General features: G+C 42.1%; 2 protein-coding genes across 11 annotated transcripts; one reads left to right on the top strand and one right to left on the bottom strand.

Annotated features, from left to right (window-relative positions):
* The first annotated feature begins 145 nt into the window (after window positions 1-145).
* LOC115670873 (uncharacterized) lies at window positions 146-9,220 on the top strand. Of its 8 annotated transcripts, none has more exons than XM_056310264.1 (14): window positions 146-285; window positions 1,155-1,254; window positions 1,577-1,704; window positions 1,781-1,934; window positions 2,115-2,224; window positions 2,573-2,656; window positions 2,749-2,797; window positions 2,909-3,000; window positions 3,650-3,788; window positions 4,044-4,123; window positions 4,371-5,803; window positions 7,541-7,654; window positions 7,734-8,446; window positions 8,727-9,220. In XM_056310264.1, exons 2-13 carry the CDS (start codon window positions 1,162-1,164, stop codon window positions 8,282-8,284), a joined length of 3,027 nt encoding a protein of 1,008 aa, XP_056166239.1. In that variant the 5' UTR covers window positions 146-285; window positions 1,155-1,161; the 3' UTR covers window positions 8,285-8,446; window positions 8,727-9,220. The 8 variants fall into 8 exon arrangements, with proteins under 8 accessions (XP_056166239.1, XP_056166238.1, XP_056166243.1 ...); XM_056310263.1 differs by having other exon boundaries at window positions 151-289; XM_056310268.1 differs by having other exon boundaries at window positions 250-285; window positions 7,544-7,654.
* A 1,075-nt stretch (window positions 9,221-10,295) lies between these two features.
* LOC115670759 (AP2-like ethylene-responsive transcription factor TOE3) lies at window positions 10,296-14,240 on the bottom strand. Of its 3 annotated transcripts, none has more exons than XM_056310270.1 (11): window positions 13,986-14,240; window positions 13,314-13,904; window positions 12,886-12,911; window positions 12,735-12,765; window positions 12,549-12,636; window positions 12,277-12,422; window positions 11,995-12,039; window positions 11,778-11,881; window positions 11,561-11,670; window positions 11,188-11,301; window positions 10,296-10,773 (listed from the first exon to the last, which is right to left on the bottom strand). In XM_056310270.1, exons 2-11 carry the CDS (start codon window positions 13,769-13,771, stop codon window positions 10,510-10,512), a joined length of 1,386 nt encoding a protein of 461 aa, XP_056166245.1. In that variant the 5' UTR covers window positions 13,772-13,904; window positions 13,986-14,240; the 3' UTR covers window positions 10,296-10,509. The 3 variants fall into 3 exon arrangements, with proteins under 3 accessions (XP_056166245.1, XP_030447976.1, XP_056166246.1); XM_030592116.2 differs by having other exon boundaries at window positions 13,314-13,863; XM_056310271.1 differs by lacking the exon at window positions 11,995-12,039 and having other exon boundaries at window positions 13,314-13,863; window positions 13,986-14,239.
* Window positions 14,241-17,059: the final 2,819 nt, after the last annotated feature.

Raw genomic sequence — 17,059 nt, 5'->3', positions numbered from 1 at the left:
GGGGAGTCCCAACCCCGCAATTATTTTCTTCTTTTTTTTTTTTATCGACAGCGACGCGCAGAGAAAAACGACCAGCAGCCAAATCAGCCATCCTCGCACACACCCACCAGCGCGCACAGAGTCTTCTCCTCCTCCTCCTTTTTTCTCTCTCGAAAAAGGCCTCATCGCTTTGTGGTTTCTCTCTCTCGCTCTCCTCGCCGTCGCCTGGTCGCGCGTCTTTCTCTGCAAACCCCATCCTCGCCGGAACCTCCCCTGCCCCTCTCTCTCTCTCTCCTTCCCGAATCCGTGAGTTCCTTAAGCCCTCATCTCAAACCCTAGCCTTCCCTAGCTGCTTGTGCTTCTCTCTCTCGTCATTTCGTCGTTTTTTTCGCCGGAGTCGTCGCGATTTCTGCATTCCCGCGGCACGCTGCCAGCTCCGATGCAGGTCGATTCGCGCGCGCTCCGTGCGATTGCGCTCGATTGAGCTGGGGAGACGTGCAGCCCGTCCGTCCGTCGCCTTGTGTTCTGTTGAGGTCGTGGCGATATCGGCGTCTCTCGTGATCTTTATGATCTGCGCGAGGTCGTGGTCGGGCGACGATGTTTTTGATTCCGCGGGCGGATTGAGATTGATCGTTGTTTTTTGCGTCGCGTGTTTGCGGAGCGTTGATTGAGTAGGGGTTGAGGGTTTGGTTTGCGATGTTTGGAGGGAGGCTGGACTGTGCATTTGATGATTGGGATGTTTTTTGGGTTGACTTGTCCCTGTGAATATCCGTTTATCGAAAGCTGGATTATCAAGCGACGGCAGTCGCAAAATTATGGACATAGAACATGTAAAGTAAAGGCGATACTGAAATTGATGCATCATTAGACTGAATGTACTCCTGGCTGGTGGTTAACATGTTTTTCCTTCTGACGCCGAGCCTGAGCCATTCTTGGGTTTTTTTTTTTTGTCTTTTGTCAAGGCAGAAGACGGAGGAAGCTGAAATTGTGAAATTGTTTTGAAAGTGGGCGTTTTCTAATTATTAGGCTCAGTTTGCTGTGTTAGCACATTGTTTGTTTTCCTTTCAATTCCTCCCGCGTGACCTCGATGAGTTAATAACAGTGAAATTGGACTCAATTGTTTCTCTGAAATTTCTGCCGGCTCATCCTGCTTCATGAATTCCCTTTAAATTCAGGGAAACCATGTGTGATGAGGGAGAAAAGACCTGTCCTCTCTGTGCTGAGGAGATGGATTTGACGGATCAGCAATTGAAACCTTGCAAATGTGGATACGAGGTTTGAAAGTTTAATATTAACTTCTCTTAGTTCCTCACTTTCATTCTGTGTTTGTTGTGCTGTGGGGAGTCTCAGTTTCTCATTTCATTCCTTTCTCTTTATTCGTGTTGTTTGTTCTGTGCAAAGCAGTTGAAGCTCATGGTATCCTTAGAAATTGTCATCATTCTGATACCCATGTTTAGCGAGATTCTTTAACCTAGTTACAAATTAAGGATCTTGGTCCTGAATTATTAAGCTAGCGCTTGATATATGCCTCATGCTTGCCAGTTATTGCCTATTATGTATGCCTCTGTCTCTCATTCAATTTCCGTGTCTATCTTAGATATGTGTCTGGTGTTGGCATCACATAATGGACATGGCAGAGAAGGATGAAACAGAGGGGCGTTGCCCAGCATGTCGATCACCTTATGACAAGGAGAAGATTGTAGGGATGGCTGCGAACTGTGAGAGGTGTTATTCTGATATGTACGATTCTGATTTGACTACCACATCATTTTTCTTTAGGTGATCGTTTCTTTTCTATCAGATTGGTGGCCGAAATTAATACAGAGAGAAAAACGAAATCTCAAAAGGCAAAGACGAAGTCTTCAGAGGAGAGAAAGCAATTGGGTAGTGTTCGGGTGATACAACGAAACCTCGTGTACATAGTCGGCTTGCCTCTTAACTTAGCAGATGAAGATGTGTGTATCTCTCTGTTTTCCTTCCCTCTCTTGTGCAACATGGAAACTATTTCCTACTCATGCTTACCCCCTAAGTATAATCAGGCATTTTTTCACTCACATATACTGACTTACCGGTCCAGTCATTGATTTTTACTGATTCAGACCGGTGATAATTATCTGTTTGACATGTATATGCAGATTCTTCAACAGAGAGAATACTTTGGTCAGTATGGGAAGGTTCTTAAAGTATCTATGTCTCGGACGGCTACTGGTGCCATTCAGCATTTTCCAAACAATACCTGTAGTGTGTGAGTTGACAAGTTTCCAAGAGTCTGGTCTGAAGAAATGTTATCATTCTTTATCTGTTTTTAACTGAACAGAGTGTTGTTCTTGGAACTGTTTGGTTTCCTGATTGTTCTTTCCTAATTTGCATGAATTTTCAGCGGAGAGCTTTTTTTTCCCTAGATAGCTGTTTCGTCACGCGCCTTCAGTTTTTGGTCATGTGGCATTTTGGCCTCTTCTGTCTTCCAATCTTTATACTTATGCCTGGATTTTCTTTCAGGTCTTTGATTTCTTTTGCACTTTATATTTTCTCGCAAAAACGTATGGTCTTAAGTAGTTAATTGCTTACAAATGCCCTGTATGCTTTCCCTTAGATATATTACTTTCTCAAAAGAGGAGGAAGCAATCCGTTGTATTCGGTCTGTTCATGGATATGTGTTGGATGGTAGACCATTAAGGTATTTCTCATTTTCGGATATGTATCCTTTTTTTTCCATGTGTTTGCTGCATAAGGCAGATCAATTTGATGATTTTGGATGCTGCATCTCAGGGCATGCTTTGGAACCACTAAGTACTGTCATGCATGGCTTAGAAATGCGGTATGAACAACAAATAAGTTATCGTTGGTCTGTTCCATTTTATGCTATGGGATAGATAGCTTTATTTAGGTTCTTTGAACTAAATTAAGCTAATGAGCTTTTTCTATCCAGCCCTGCACCAACCCAGATTGTCTCTATCTGCACGAGACTGGATCTCAGGAGGATAGCTTCACCAAGGATGAAATAATTTCAGCATACACAAGGTTGGTTTTTTTTTCTAGTGCTGGCGTGGTCTCATCCTTTTTGTTTGTTCCTCTTTTGAGGGGAATAACACAAAGATGCTGTCCATTTCCATGAGATCAAGTTTCTTTTGTGGAGCTGGCCTCTTCTTATGTCAAAGGAAGATGATTATCTTATGTTGCACTACCTCCTTTCTTTCTAGTGACTAGGATCAGTTCTATGATCATGTAAAACGGGCCTATGATCATGTAAAACGGGCAATAGGAATTGTCATACATGCATGAACTCATATCGTTGCTGTTCTACAAATTATAGAGTTAATCATCAATGGCTGAACTTGTCCAAAACACCCCTAAGTTGTTGATTTGCTGTTCTGCTATCTTTTAGATATATTGCCAATCTTTTGATTTTCTCTACCGGTACTATCTTTAGTGTGTCTATGTACTTGTAAACACTTGTCATGTGTATGTATGGAAGCATAGTTGTGGTTTACTAACGGCAATACACTGAATGTATGTATACAAGCACATTTATGTGTATTTATAGGATTTAGCATTTTGTGAGAGATGCAGTTCAAAATTGATGCAGTTCGGTCCTTTTCTGCTAGCTTTTAGCTGCTTGAATAGAATGTGATCACATATTATTGTGCTAAACTATCTTGTTGCTTTAAAGGACTAGAGTCCAGCAAATGACAGGCAACGGCTGCTGTATGCAAAGGCGCACTGGAAGTGTATTGCCACCTCCATTTGATGATAACTGTAACAGCAGCTTGCCTTCTGCCACAAAACCAAATATCAATAATGCTTTAAATGTAAGATTTTAGTATGCCAGTTTTATGTTGAGCTTCTCACTGTTGAGGAATAGTTAAGGATTCCTTTTGCTTCTATTATACTGTGGTAAACATTCCAGAGGCAATTCATTGAATGGGGGTTCTATTATTTATGTTCAATTGATTAATTTGTGGGTGCGTTTAAACTTGCTTCATACCGTCTTTATGTGTATGTCGTTCAGTATACTTGACTTTTATAGACGTTTCTTGATTTCCCTCATTATTTTTTTTTTGCAGAATGCGGCAAGCGTGGTCAAAGTTTCTCTACCAAATGGAACCACTGCTAGGTCAGCTACTCTTCCTACTGCAGCTTCATGGTAATGCGGTCATTATAAGTCTAAACAAGAAGAAAAATGTTGTCTGTTTCTCAATGGAACAAATCTTGACTGGATAATCATAGAAGATGTCACGGTTTCCTATCAGCCCTTTCTTTTTGAGATAATTAAATTAGTTCTTTTAAATGCTTGGTACAGGGGCTGAAGGGAGGGTTGTGCATTGATGACTATTTACTGTTATATAGTTGTGCTACCTTTTATTTGTAACTTTCTTTGATATGTAAATTAGGGGACATCGTGCTCAAGCTGCAATTCCAGGATGTTCTGATAGACCCTACAAAGAGAAGTCTGAGATGGCGAGTGGTGTACCCACAACTGTAGTAGGTGCAGAAGCAGCTCCATATTCTATACCGCACGGTGATGGGGTGAAAAAGCCACCCTTGAATGATCAAAATTGTATAGCAGCTAACATTATATTGGGCTCGTCAAGTTGTTCAAAGCAGCACTATTGTATAGAGTCCGACTTCTCTTCGTCAGTTAAACATGATGTGACAGATGGGACTCCGACTACTAATATTACAAGTGGCAGGTTATCCGATTTAGTAAGTAGCAAGGAAGGTAGAAACATCATTAGCATGCCCCAGAACAATGTAAAATCTTCTGGCAGCACTTGGGAATCAACCAGTACTTATGCAGAAAAAGAAGAATGTGCTCAAATTAATGGTAAGATTCAGAAAGTGTGCTCTGACGTATCATCATTAAGTGTGCATGGAAAACTCCAGGGCGAGTCATCAGGTGCTCCAGTGTCTACGTTTTGCATCTCTGATCCAGGATGGATTGGATCAACGGGGAATCAGGGTTTACTGCAACAATCATGCGTGGAGAACTATAAAGAGTCTTTGCCTTTGGCAGAGGTCCGCAATGTTCTATCCAACAGGGACAGGGAGGTCTTTGTACCGACTGATCAATTGCCAACTATGCATTCTCAAGTTGCAGAAGATGTATTACGTTTCAATAATCAAAGACTTGAAGATCCAGAAGTCTTTGATTATTCAACTTCTTTCTCTAGTTCTGGAAATCTGTCTCATGTGTCAAATTGTTCCACATCTCATTCTTTACAGCATAGTGAGGTGCTTGACATCAATAATTTAAGTGCCGGTCTAATACCTGTAGATAGTAAAATGAAAGAAAGAAGTTCAGCAATATCTAGTCGATACCATGGAAAGATGGTAAATGATTGTGCTGAATTGGATAGAACTTCTGGAGTTAGAGAGAGGCAATTTGGAATGTTGCAAGGCGATGGATCTAAAGTTGAGATGCATGATTCTTTAAAAGCAGGTGAAGGCAGTATAATCTCCAATATCTTGTCTCTGGATTTTGATTCATGGAGTGACTCATTGACCTCACCTCAGCATTTGGCTAATCTATTGGGTGAATCGGACAAGCGTGGAGGTTCTGTTAGATCTTCGAGTTACCGAAAAGTTCAAAACAGCAACCAGTCCAGGTTCTCTTTCGCCAGACAAGAAGACTCAATTACTCATGCATTTGATGTTGATCCGCCTTTTACTATCACTGAGCAGATGCCTAGAAACGGATCTTTTGATGAAGATTTTGGCAAAAATTGTCGTTCATACTTGCATAATCCTGCGGTTGTTAATGGGTCTCTTTCGAGATTTGAGGAGGTAGGCAATCGTGCTGCCTCTCGATCGGTTCTTTCATCTGGTAAGGCTCCTGATGGGTTCTGATTGCTCCTGTTCTATTTGAAAGTGTACTCTTTATAAGTAGATTTCATTTCTGCATCATGAAAGTTTGCCATATCTAGTTTGCTATACGTATTTACTGATCTGCCTGCACAATACTTATGATCTTTCCTGAAGTTTAGGAGGTTGTTGTCTGCCTTGATGAGTCCATGGCCACACTTTATTTGGATGCATATTTTTCTGTGACATGCCAATAGAATCTAAATCCATGTGAGGAGACGATTAGGAAAGATGTGGAGTATTTAGAGCTTATGAGGATCTAATTTATGGAATTGAGAACAGTGGTGTAATGGATTCATATCGCCTTCCCCATATAGTGGGATGTGTATGTTAGTCGCCGTCGCCGTCGTATTCTGGTAGGCAATTAATCAATTATGAAAATTTTCTTAGAGCTTATTGGCTCTTCTTATATCTTGTTCTTATGATTTTGCCACTCCAGATAGTAACCCCAACTGGAAAAACCTACTGCGATACTGAAACTACTATGTCATTTCAAGATTGTTCCTGGAGTGGTAAATGTCTACATTCTATAGACGCAGATAGTGATTATGATCTCAAGAATGTCCTAGAAAAGACATAGCTAGAAATATTGCGTGAATTTGGAAAAATGAAATGTAAGATGCTAAATTTTGGAATTGTTTGAGTTAGATCAATTTGGGGCGTTTTAAAAGAGAGGCTTTGGTTGGGTTCCTTTCTATGGGTGTACTTAATTGGTTCTCCTTTGTATTAAAAAGGTCCTTTTGTAAGCATTATCTTCTTAGAAACATATTTCTTTATTCATAAAAAGTTGTCAGATTCCGTGTTTCCTGTTCGGTTTGGTCCTGTTCACGTCACTGCTTAGGTTGGTGCTATGTTTTCTCCTTTCAGCCAGGTCCTCTTTTTATCTAGTTTCTTTGTACATGCTTGCTTAGTTTCCCCTTATTTTATGTCTGGCTCCCTGTGGTCATGAAGGCAATAGCTTTACAGCATTGCGAAGGCAAAATCACTAGTTGTGGTCCAAGACTCAAGTTTAAATGCTTAAAGCACAGATTAATCATTGCTTCCATTACTCCGTGGCTTTGCTTCACATTGTTCTGTTTGTGTTCCCTTGCATGTTCATGGCTTTAAAAATATCAAGTTATCTGTTACCTGTTATTAGGTTTTCATATAGCTAGTGTAACTTTCTTTTTTTATAATTAACCAATCATACTGATTCTCACTTCGTGAATTTCATGCTTTTGACTTTTAAGTTTATCACGTGGCAGACATTTTCCAAACTGCATGATATATGGTCTTAGCTCTCTAATTTAATCTACTGATGCCATTGTCCTGGACAAATTTTTACTATATGCAAGCTCAGGTTTATGGTTGTATAAAAACCTTTTTGTAGAACTTTTTGAAGATGGCTTGAATTGTACAATTACTTTCTGTCGCCAGTTTCCCTGATTGTTGGTTTACTTGGATTATATGAGTTCTAATTTTACCGTGATTTCTGCTGGTATCTGGTTGATGATGCTTAAGAAAGATAAATTTGGTAATTGTATGTGCTACACTATGCATAGGATGCCTTTACAAACATCTGTCAATTTTATGTTAGACTGTTTATTTCCTGAATACAAAAAGTTCCACCTATTATTTTTTTCTGCTATAAATATGTATTGTTGCTGTAGTGCTTTTTGGGTGTTTCGAAGCTTCCTGGACTTACTCGTTTTACTACTAGTAGGTTCAAGATCTCAGATTTCAGCTCCACCTGGTTTTTCAGTTCCCAATAAAGCACCTCCTCCAGGGTTTTCTTCTCATGAGAGAACTGATAGGAATTTCGACACTTATTTGGGTGAGTTATTATGTGATTCAGCAAGTTCTTTTTAGCACTTTTGTGCTTGAAATAACTGCCATATATTTTTCTTTCTCAGGGAACCATTCACCTGACATCAACTTGTTGAGAAATTCATATCAGACGCAACCAAATGCAAGTGTCAGCAGTACAGGCGACATTGAATTCATGGATCCTGCTATTTTAGCTGTTGGCAAAGGGACGGTTCAAGGTGGTTTCAATAGCCCAGCATTCGATCTTGGGTCATTATCTCAACAACTGAATGCTTTTGACTGTGATTTTGGACATAATTTATTGATGAAAAGATCTTTGCCTGCACACTCGAATTTAAGATACGAGACGAGCGCTGGCTATACTTCTCTTAATGATTCCTTTGACATTGCTCCGAGGATTTTTGATCAGTCGCAAATGGGAAATGTATCATCTTACACACAGCTTTCTGTCCAAAGGAGTATGTCCAATGGCCACTGGAGTGGTTGGAACACCATTCCTGGTGGAGATGGTCTGGTTATGGCCGAGCTGCTTAGAAATGAGAGGCTTGGAATTAATAAGATCTATGACAGTCTGGAGAATCAGAAGTATTGCATGCCTAGTTCAGGGGATCTGTATAACAGATCATTTGGGATGTGATTTCCATCAAGCACAATGTTTACTGATTGTTTGTGAGGGCTGCTGTTTATCCATTTTGTGCAAGATAGCACCTTACTTGAGATGGGACAGAATCTCGACAGCTCTCGCTGGGCCTACTGACGGATTGAACTTTAGACATTTGGTGGTCTTCATGCTTCGCAGGTAAATGTACGACATTTTGAAGGAGAATTATTCTTTGGACCTAAACTGTTGGAGTGTTGGGACTTTATGCATGTGTGCGCTTCTGAGGACTAATAAGTTGCAAACACAGTTTTTCTTGCATCCAAATGTAATTTTCGTTAGCATATATGTAATCTTTTCTTCCTTGTTATGAAGAACATATGCATATTTCTTCCTGGAATCCAAATGCACTTTTTATTGGTATGTTGTCTTTTCCACCCCCAATAACCTGTTTCTCTATTTTATCGGGGTGTGATTGCAGGTGATTTCTGTCGTGGAATATGTGCTGAACACGTAAGATTAGCAGTGCAGTGCGCTGCATGATCAACCTGGCAGTGCCCCTACTGCTGATCACTGTCAATAGATGCAGACATTGATCTCAACCCTCTGTCTCGGGCTAACATTGTATCTGGAGCAATAATGCAGCAGGAAATATTGAGTAGGAAATGTACTGGGAATGAATGCTCTCTTTGGTGTTCGATTGTTACTTCGATCTGCCTACTTGAGCACTTCCTCTTGGCCTTCTTATCACCGACATCAGAAGGTCGTCTGGATTTCTGATGGTAATTCATCACCAAGCTACTGTTTGGTTCTGCATCCTTTAGGGAGTGATGCGTTGCAGTACACACTTATTGCTATCAGCTCCTTGTTATACTAAGCAAACGGATGTAAAATTCTTGTCAGTGTGTTCATGTTCATGTTGAATTGATTGACCTAAAATAGTATTAAGACCAATTCAGTACCAGTTGAGTTTCACTTTGTCGTGTCGCAGGCATCGATAAGTCACGGAATCGTCTTTCAGAGTTTTTCTTTGCTTCGATATATTATGGAATCATCTTCAGACAGTCTTTCAGTGGCAGTTGGAAAATCGTATCTGAGTAAAAGCAAAAGTGTCGAGCGATGAGAGTACCTAGTAACCGGTTTTCGTGAGAGTTCACCTGCTGCCGGGTTCTACAAACGAGGTTTGCTAGCCCGGAGTTCATGATCTTAAATTTTAATGGGGTCACACCTGTATTAGTTTTTGTTTTAGAATGAACGTTCGTGCATCCGACCAAAAGCCAAAAAAGTCCGTGCTTGAGCTGTACATCTGGACTATAGATGTCAAACAAGCCGGCCCGGTCCTCGCCGGGACGGCCCGCTATTTGAACGGCCCATTTAAATTCCTGCCCATTTTGGGCCATTTCTACAATCTTTGGGGCCCTTAAACAATACCCACCGCTACATATCAGTCATCGGCCCCAAAAACAAAAATAGTTTGGGAGGGCCGGGAAATGGAATAGCCTGTGTCACTCCTAATCCTGAAAACCGTCTCAAACGTTCCGTCGAACTGGGAGTGAGTGACCATGCTAATGCGTATGTGTATATATATATATATACTCGGCCTCTTTCGTTAGACCCAGTTTTGTTTGCTCTGCTCTTCTTTTTCGGACACATTTGGCATGGTGCTGGAACCTTGTTCGGAGATGTTTTTGCTGGTATTGACCTCAGATTTGGATTCTCAAGTGGAATTTGGAGCATTTCAAAAATTGGAGATCCAACTATATTATGAAATCAAATCCTGCCTATGATTAATCTTTCTGGCCTACGATAACATAAAATCTCCTTTAAGAGGGTAGGTACGGGTATGCATTCTTCATTCGATCCCGGCAAATAAGTACAGTCAGGTTAAGAGGATCATAAGAATTGCCAGAAGGAGACTTGCACTTTGGTTATGTAGGCGTCCACCCCTAAGTAAGTTGATTAATCGCGCACGCTACCTGTAACTAAAGCTAAACAGTAATTATCGAATCTCCAAAGAGAAACCAGAGGAGTGACATTAACTTCGTCGACGTGGGGAGCAAATGAGCACATCTAACCATGAATGATATTACAAGTGGAATCAAAATGAGTTTTGCCTTTCGTGTCACTATCTGCACAAAACAATTGCATGTTAAGGAGTCAGAAAACAAATTCTATGAGTGCGATGTCAACCCGAACGATACAGGAAACTATGAAGACCAGGATATTAGTTGTTTTTGCCGTAGGTTCATCATAGACAAGAAAACTTATGTCGGCGGCCATGGAGACGTCATCTGATAGTTGCATCGAAGGGAATTGGAGGCAACCGTATCGGAAGGAGGGAGACGAGACATTGGTGATGCAAGCATGGCAGCGGAGCAAGGAGGGACTGAAAATGGGAATCCTGATGATGCTGCAGTCGAGTATGTTGGCATTGGAGTGGCACTGCTACTGACTTGGTCACGCATTGGCCGGGCCCAGTGCAATCCTTGTGAGGAAGGGACTTCATTTCTCTGCTCAGTATCTCTTTCCTGCATGACCAGTGCAAATTCCATCACATGATTAGGACACAGAAATTTCGAGAAACCTTTTTATCATCATTGGTCATTGACTCTGCAATTAGTTATCAAATTCCACCTCAAGTGCTCAGAGATCCAGGTCTACCACCAGAAGATCTGAGCTAATCGCCAGTCATTCAGATTGACAAACAATGGGAATAGTCTCTTGTACACTGAATGCACTGTCGAGCAGTTCAATTAGATCAATGTCAAACATTAAAAAACCTGATATTTCCAACCCGACAAGTAGTGCAAGGTCCTATAGCTATCTACACAACTTTGGCCATGAGTATTGTGATGGTATTTCGGAGAATGAAACATGCAGTTAGATCTTTTCAGAGAGTCAATTCTTAGATATTTTCTAGAGAAGTCAAACAGAATCTTTACCTCATTTGAGAAGAAACTAGGGTATACACGGTCCCGAGAAGAATGATGCTGGGATGTCATTGCTAACCCTCCAAGTGGCGGGTCAACTAGTATTGCTGAAGCAAAATTACGGATCTGCAAAATAGTATACAAAGAATATGAGCAGCTCTTAATACTGGCAACCATGTCATATCAATCGTCCAGCAGAAGTACGGCAAACAAGTTAGCATACTACATAAAAGAATTCATGCCTCACAATAATCCCTCTTTGTCAACATCCAACATGGTTTGCAGAGCCAAGGGATTAATTTTCAATCGAAACACAGGATTGAACAAAAGGATTGACTATGGTAAAGTGAAAAAAGGAAAGAAATCATGTTGCTCATAAGATTACCCCTGAAAATGTCTCAGCATGGAATGGTAGGTGCGCATCAGTACCCTTCAATGAACTTCCAAAAGAAGGGGCTGATATCCCCAAGTTCAGTTCCAGATTATGGTCACTATCTGCATTAAACGTTTAAGATTTACCAGTACATCACTTGGAAAGACAGGATCTGAGGTACTTTTGATTCAAAGCGAGCAAAGAAGGGAATGATAGTATCAGATAATACCTTCATTCATGGCCACAGGAATCATCTGCCCTTCATAAGAACTTGATTCAAAGTTGGTGACAGCTTCTCTTCCATTGTATCTGATTGCTGCCTTGTCATAAGCCCTGATGTCCAGAATATCAGACCACAGACATGTTGGATAGAATTAAGAATTGTAATGAGGTTGAGAGTTTTCTATTAACAAATTTTGGATCGGGTAATTCATGATCTTTAAGACCTTGCAGCTTCTACTTCGCTGTCGAATAGCCCAAGGTATATATACCTGCATGCAAGCATTGCAATCTCCAAAATGAAAATGCCATGTCTTTCTCTAGATAAGCATAAAAGGAAACCCCATCGATTCATTTTTCTTCGATATAGGATTTTAGACAATTTCTCAAGTAGAGGAACAAGCAAGTCCACTGAGAACTAGCAGTTAGAAGATAAAAGTGGGAGCAGACGCTTAAGTTTATCTGATGAAAATAAGGGCAAGGTAAAAAAGCATGAGCCAGTATCTTACTTCTTGCCAAGAAATTGTCCCATTCTAGCCTCCCACCGACCACACTTGTGCAACGTCACGCCTCGATATTTGGAACTCCCTCTTGAAAAGCCAGTGCTCTGTCTACGAAGAATGTGGACAAATTCTTCCTTGGATAGAGTCTTCATCTGTGCCAATACAACAATCGAGGAAAGACCCTAAGCAAATACATAATATCTTTGAAGAAAGGAAAAGGCAAACAAAGAACAGGAATAAACAGGATTGTCAAATAGAACGGATAAAACTACGAGTACCTGCTTGAGATCCTCCTCGTAGTCATTCATTTGGAAGTTGATGTCCGCATCAACTCCTCTGAATTTAATGGCAGCCCGATCATAGGCTCTGAATGCATGAAATCCAGATAAAGAGAATCATCGATCGAAGTTAAATGGACAAATTGAAAGGGCAATACGACGTTCTATACACAACACACTAAATACCTGGCTGCGGCCTGAGCTGTGTCAAATCCACCTAAAGAAAAACCATCTCCGATCACTCAATCATTCAACAACGTAAAATAGACGCAACGCACATCCATAACAGGAAAAAAAGCCAAACTCGTGCGCATCTGATAAGATACCATATACTTACCTAAATATACCTGTTTTCCACAGTCCCTGCACCGTGAGAAACAGGCAAAAACCAACAGTCAACAATAAAGTCAAACCGAAGATTTCAACGGAAGCAGCTAAAAGGCCATATTCGTTCGTTTCACAAATCTGGAAAAGAAAAATTCGGGATAACAGAAATGTAGAGGAAACTTGCAAGAGTTTCAGGAACGGTAATAAGCATTAAACGCATCAAAAAGGCCTCTCTCCAACCCGGCACACGGGAGCCACGTAGCACGGAGAATTTCCCCAATTAGAAACTCCATCCAATCCCTCGGTGATTTACGAACGATAAGGAGGTTCCAGTTACGGAAGCAAGTGGTTCCATGAAATTCCGGATTCAACGGTGATTAAGTTCGAAATTAGCAAGCATCGATTATCGGAAACAAGACACAAGTCAAATCGACTAACCAGATATGCGATTCCCATCGTCCAGTCCTCCGGTAAAACGTGACTCCTCTGAACTCCGAGCTCTTCGACTTCGGACCTCTCCTGCTCTTCTTCGCTTGCTGCGATTGCTGTTGCGGCATTACTACACGCGCGTGACTCCCTCCACGTCCGCTGCCGCCATTACCAAAGGAAAGCTCCATCGGCCTCTCCCCAGGAGAACACTCTTCTCCTTTCAGAGGGAACAGCTCCTTCGTCTCGACGGAGTCGCTCCGCCCCCCGTCGACCTTCACGATGCCGAACTGGAAGGTGTGCAGGTCGCCGGCGCGTGCGGAGGACGACTCGTCGTCGCCGGCGTCGGCATTGACGATCGATGAGTTCGATGTCCCCGATTCGTCCATCTGATTCGCCGAGACGTCCGATAGCTTCTCGTCCTGATAAGAGCTCTCCGCGGAGCGGACATTGAGGTTAAGATCCAGCATCGCTGCTCCGATCGATCGTCCGCAACCGCAGAGGCAGCCTCCTCCTCCTGTACTCGCGCGCTGGCTTTGCTTCAGCAGCTCATGCTCATCACCTGACAGTCGATCGATTCATTGGCGAACGAGTAAGGATCACCTGCACGTAAATGCACCGGAGCTCGAAAACGAGCACACAGAGACACAGAGAGACAGAGAGCGAGAGAGAGAGAGAGGTGACCGGAGAAAGGAAGACAGGCCGCCGATCCCGCGCCGCCTCTTCCCGTCAGTGGAACGGCCGGAGACGCTATCCGGAGGCCGGAGGGCGCAAGGGGAAGCGAGCTCGCGGGGCGGAATTGCTGCGGCGGAAGAAGAAGAAGAACCGGCGGCTTCCGACCGATCGCATTCCCCGATCACTCCGCGACGGCGACGATCGTCGGTGATAGAGAGAGAGAGAGAGAGAGAGAGAGAGAGAGAGAGAGAGAGAGAGAAAACGGATGCGACGTGACGAAGGAACAACTCGGACTCTGATTTTACACAGAGAGAGAGAGAGAGAGAGGGGGAGGGGAGGGAATATATAAACATTTTTCTCTCCCTCCCTCGAACGGAACCGGCTCGGGCGGTGGCCGGTGGCGCCACCCCCCCCCAAACTTCGCGATCACAACGACCCGTCGTCGCGCTACGTTATGTATCTCGTCCTTTCCCCCTTTTGTACAAGCACCGCTTCCCATTCCCCTTCCCGCGCAATGCAGGACCGTCCGTCCGTTCGGGAGAGATCGGAGGGCTGGGCGCGGCCGTACGGTATTTCTGAAAAGGCGAAGGCGTCCCGGTCAATGCCCCAATCATGGGCGAGCGTTCACGCCAGTTTCGTGAGTTCGAAGTCGTACGTTGTTCCCCGTGTATTTTTGGTATGAACTCTCCCCGAAGAGGGAAAGTTTCCGCTGCCGTTTCCGCATCCGCTCGGAGTCCCGATTGTCACGCGCGTTTCGATGACCTTTTTGCGCTTCTATTCTTGGCACAACAAGCTCGTACAATTCTTTCATGTTCAATGTCTGTACCGTATCGATTTTCCTCCTAGAGAAATTTGAGCGGTGTGTTCGTTTCTCATCGTTGATTTTTTTTTTTTCCGGCACGTCTCGCCTCTATTAGGGTTAGCTCTGCGCGTTACTATTCGGGTATAACACGAGGCAAAAGTACAATGTGATCGTACATGAGTGGTCGGTTTTGAGGTCGGAATCTGGAATGGACAATAGAGGTTCTAGTTTCGAAAAAATTGAAATTCGAATCGATATGCAAGTATGCATCAACGAGGGGAAAGTATGATACATGTTACAAAGAGCTGTGAATGTGCACAAATTAATGAACCTGATTTTTTTACAAGCACTTTTTCCACGTGTACCCTCAAATTTAACATAGGCCGGCCATTAAATCGGGGAATTGATCTGGTAATAAATTAGGTCCTCAGTGCCCTGGTTGGGCTCCATCAAGGCCAGACTCGAGATTTCAGTTCACGTACCCGATTTTCCGGCTGCCCATACACAAGTCACTAGCGTTCGAATAATATATGTGTATTTACGAAAATCAAATCACATTTTCAATATCAACCGACCCAAAATAATTTTCAATTCAATACCAGAAAGTATTGTCGTTTTCTTGAAAAGTTATATCTTAAAAAATATTTTTTTCAAAAATGTCGCATTTTCAGCTAGACGAACGAACCGTCGAGGCGAGCTGCTCCACATAAGTCCAACTAACCCCATTACACCAGCCGGAAATACATATAGCCGACAAAAACAACATGTTAAAAAAATGGGGAAAAAAACAGTACCGTACTGCAGATTTGCTGCTGATATTTATGTACTATATATAGCGAGGCAAGCGCAGAGGGCAAAACAACAAAGGAAAAAAAAGGTTAAAAACACTTACTATCGATCTATGGATGGGGCCCATCAACATAGGAGGCATCATGTTTTGCATGTTGTCTTCCTTTTCGACCCTTTTTTCTTTTTTCATTTTTTTTTTGCGGGGTGATCATTATTGATGCTCTTTTCCATTTTTAAAGTGGACCAATAGGGAGCCGATTGGTCCTATGATATTTTTCTTTCCGCCCCTCGAATTAAAGCAGAATTGCAATGTAGCGTCCCTTCGACCGTTTTTTTTCCTTTTCCCCTTTTGATTTTTCTATGGTGCTGCGTGAGTCATCACCACCACGCTACGCTACGCTACTGCTGTCTAGAGCTAGATTGCTACTGGTTAGTCATATTTCTCTGGTGGCGACGATATATCAGAGCATCCTCCCATATCGGTCGTTAACGAGGTACATACATGTGGCTCCCTCCACGTGTTAGTTTCAGTTTTCGAGTTGGGTTTTGCCCTAATTTTTTTAAGCAGGTAGCTTCCCGTTCCTCAAATTTCACTTGTTATTTATAATTCGATTTATACATGAAAAATAACGTTAAAATATCCCACATCGTTTGTTTACTATCTTTACGCGGGATCATTTTATACCTATTAGCTTACACTTTTGGGTCAGACTTTCTAACGAAATAAATAAGAACCGGAGGTTAAAACATGTATCCGGGTCAAGCAACTTAAGCTAAGATGGAAAGCAAAAGAGAAACCCCATTGCTGTGGAGGTTAAACCCAAGCAAAACGAGTTATCTTGGGCAGAAAGTCAAATGTCAACTTGTAGAATAGGGTGAAACAAATGCAGTTTTTTTTTCCTTTTTTGGTTGGGTGTTGGCATGAGAACAATGAGAGAGACTATGTTTCGTGTTCCCTTTAATTTTTTTGTCCCACCATTTCGACTTTCAAAGTAAGGTGGTCCTAAGTGTGTGGTAGAAAGATAGAAACAAAGGTTGTAAAGTCCAAAGTTCTTACGGCCACCTACGATTTCTTAGCCCTATTTGTTTGACTAGATGGACCACCCTTATGAACAGAAACGGCTTATGTGAATGCATAGATCCCAACTGCTTTAATTTCAAAGGTATCCTCAAGTAAGGTGAACCACTTTCTGTTAGAGAACCCATTTCTCTATTTAGAACAAATTTGGTATGTTAACTCTGAACGCGGATTTCCTATCTTCTTATTGCATCTCAAGGCTTATTTAGTTTGACATCGATTTTTTTTAAAAGAAAAAGATCTTGTGAACGAGTACCTCAATTAAGTGTACTTGCTAACATGTTTAATGTGAAAAATATTCGATTTCTAAGGCATCGATTGTGCATATCACGAGATCAATCGGTTGCATTGAAAATCGTAACTTTCCTTTTTAACAAATATGTCTTTCAGAAAATCAGTGACGCGTGTCGTCAT

This window comes from Syzygium oleosum, unplaced genomic scaffold (genome assembly GCF_021117445.2).
Source record: "Syzygium oleosum isolate NSW1041296 unplaced genomic scaffold, Sole_v2.1 Sole_v2.03, whole genome shotgun sequence".
NCBI lineage: Eukaryota > Viridiplantae > Streptophyta > Magnoliopsida > Myrtales > Myrtaceae > Syzygium > Syzygium oleosum.
Note: the sequence above shows the minus strand (reverse complement) of the source record. Positions and strands in the feature narration are given on the sequence as shown.

Coding starts and splice junctions, on each gene's coding strand:
- LOC115670873 (XM_056310261.1), top strand. Junction 1,705..1,780: donor ATGGCTGCGAACTGTGAGAG/GTGTTATTCTGA, acceptor CTTTTCTATCAG/ATTGGTGGCCGAAATTAATA. Junction 7,655..7,733: donor GAATTTCGACACTTATTTGG/GTGAGTTATTAT, acceptor TTTCTTTCTCAG/GGAACCATTCACCTGACATC.
- LOC115670759 (XM_056310270.1), bottom strand. CDS start 13,771: ATGCTGGATCTTAACCTCAATGTCCGCTCCGCGGAGAGCTCTTATCAG. Junction 12,912..13,313: donor CGATGGGAATCGCATATCTG/GTTAGTCGATTT, acceptor CTCACGGTGCAG/GGACTGTGGAAAACAGGTAT. Junction 12,766..12,885: donor TGGAAAACAGGTATATTTAG/GTAAGTATATGG, acceptor GTTTTTCTTTAG/GTGGATTTGACACAGCTCAG.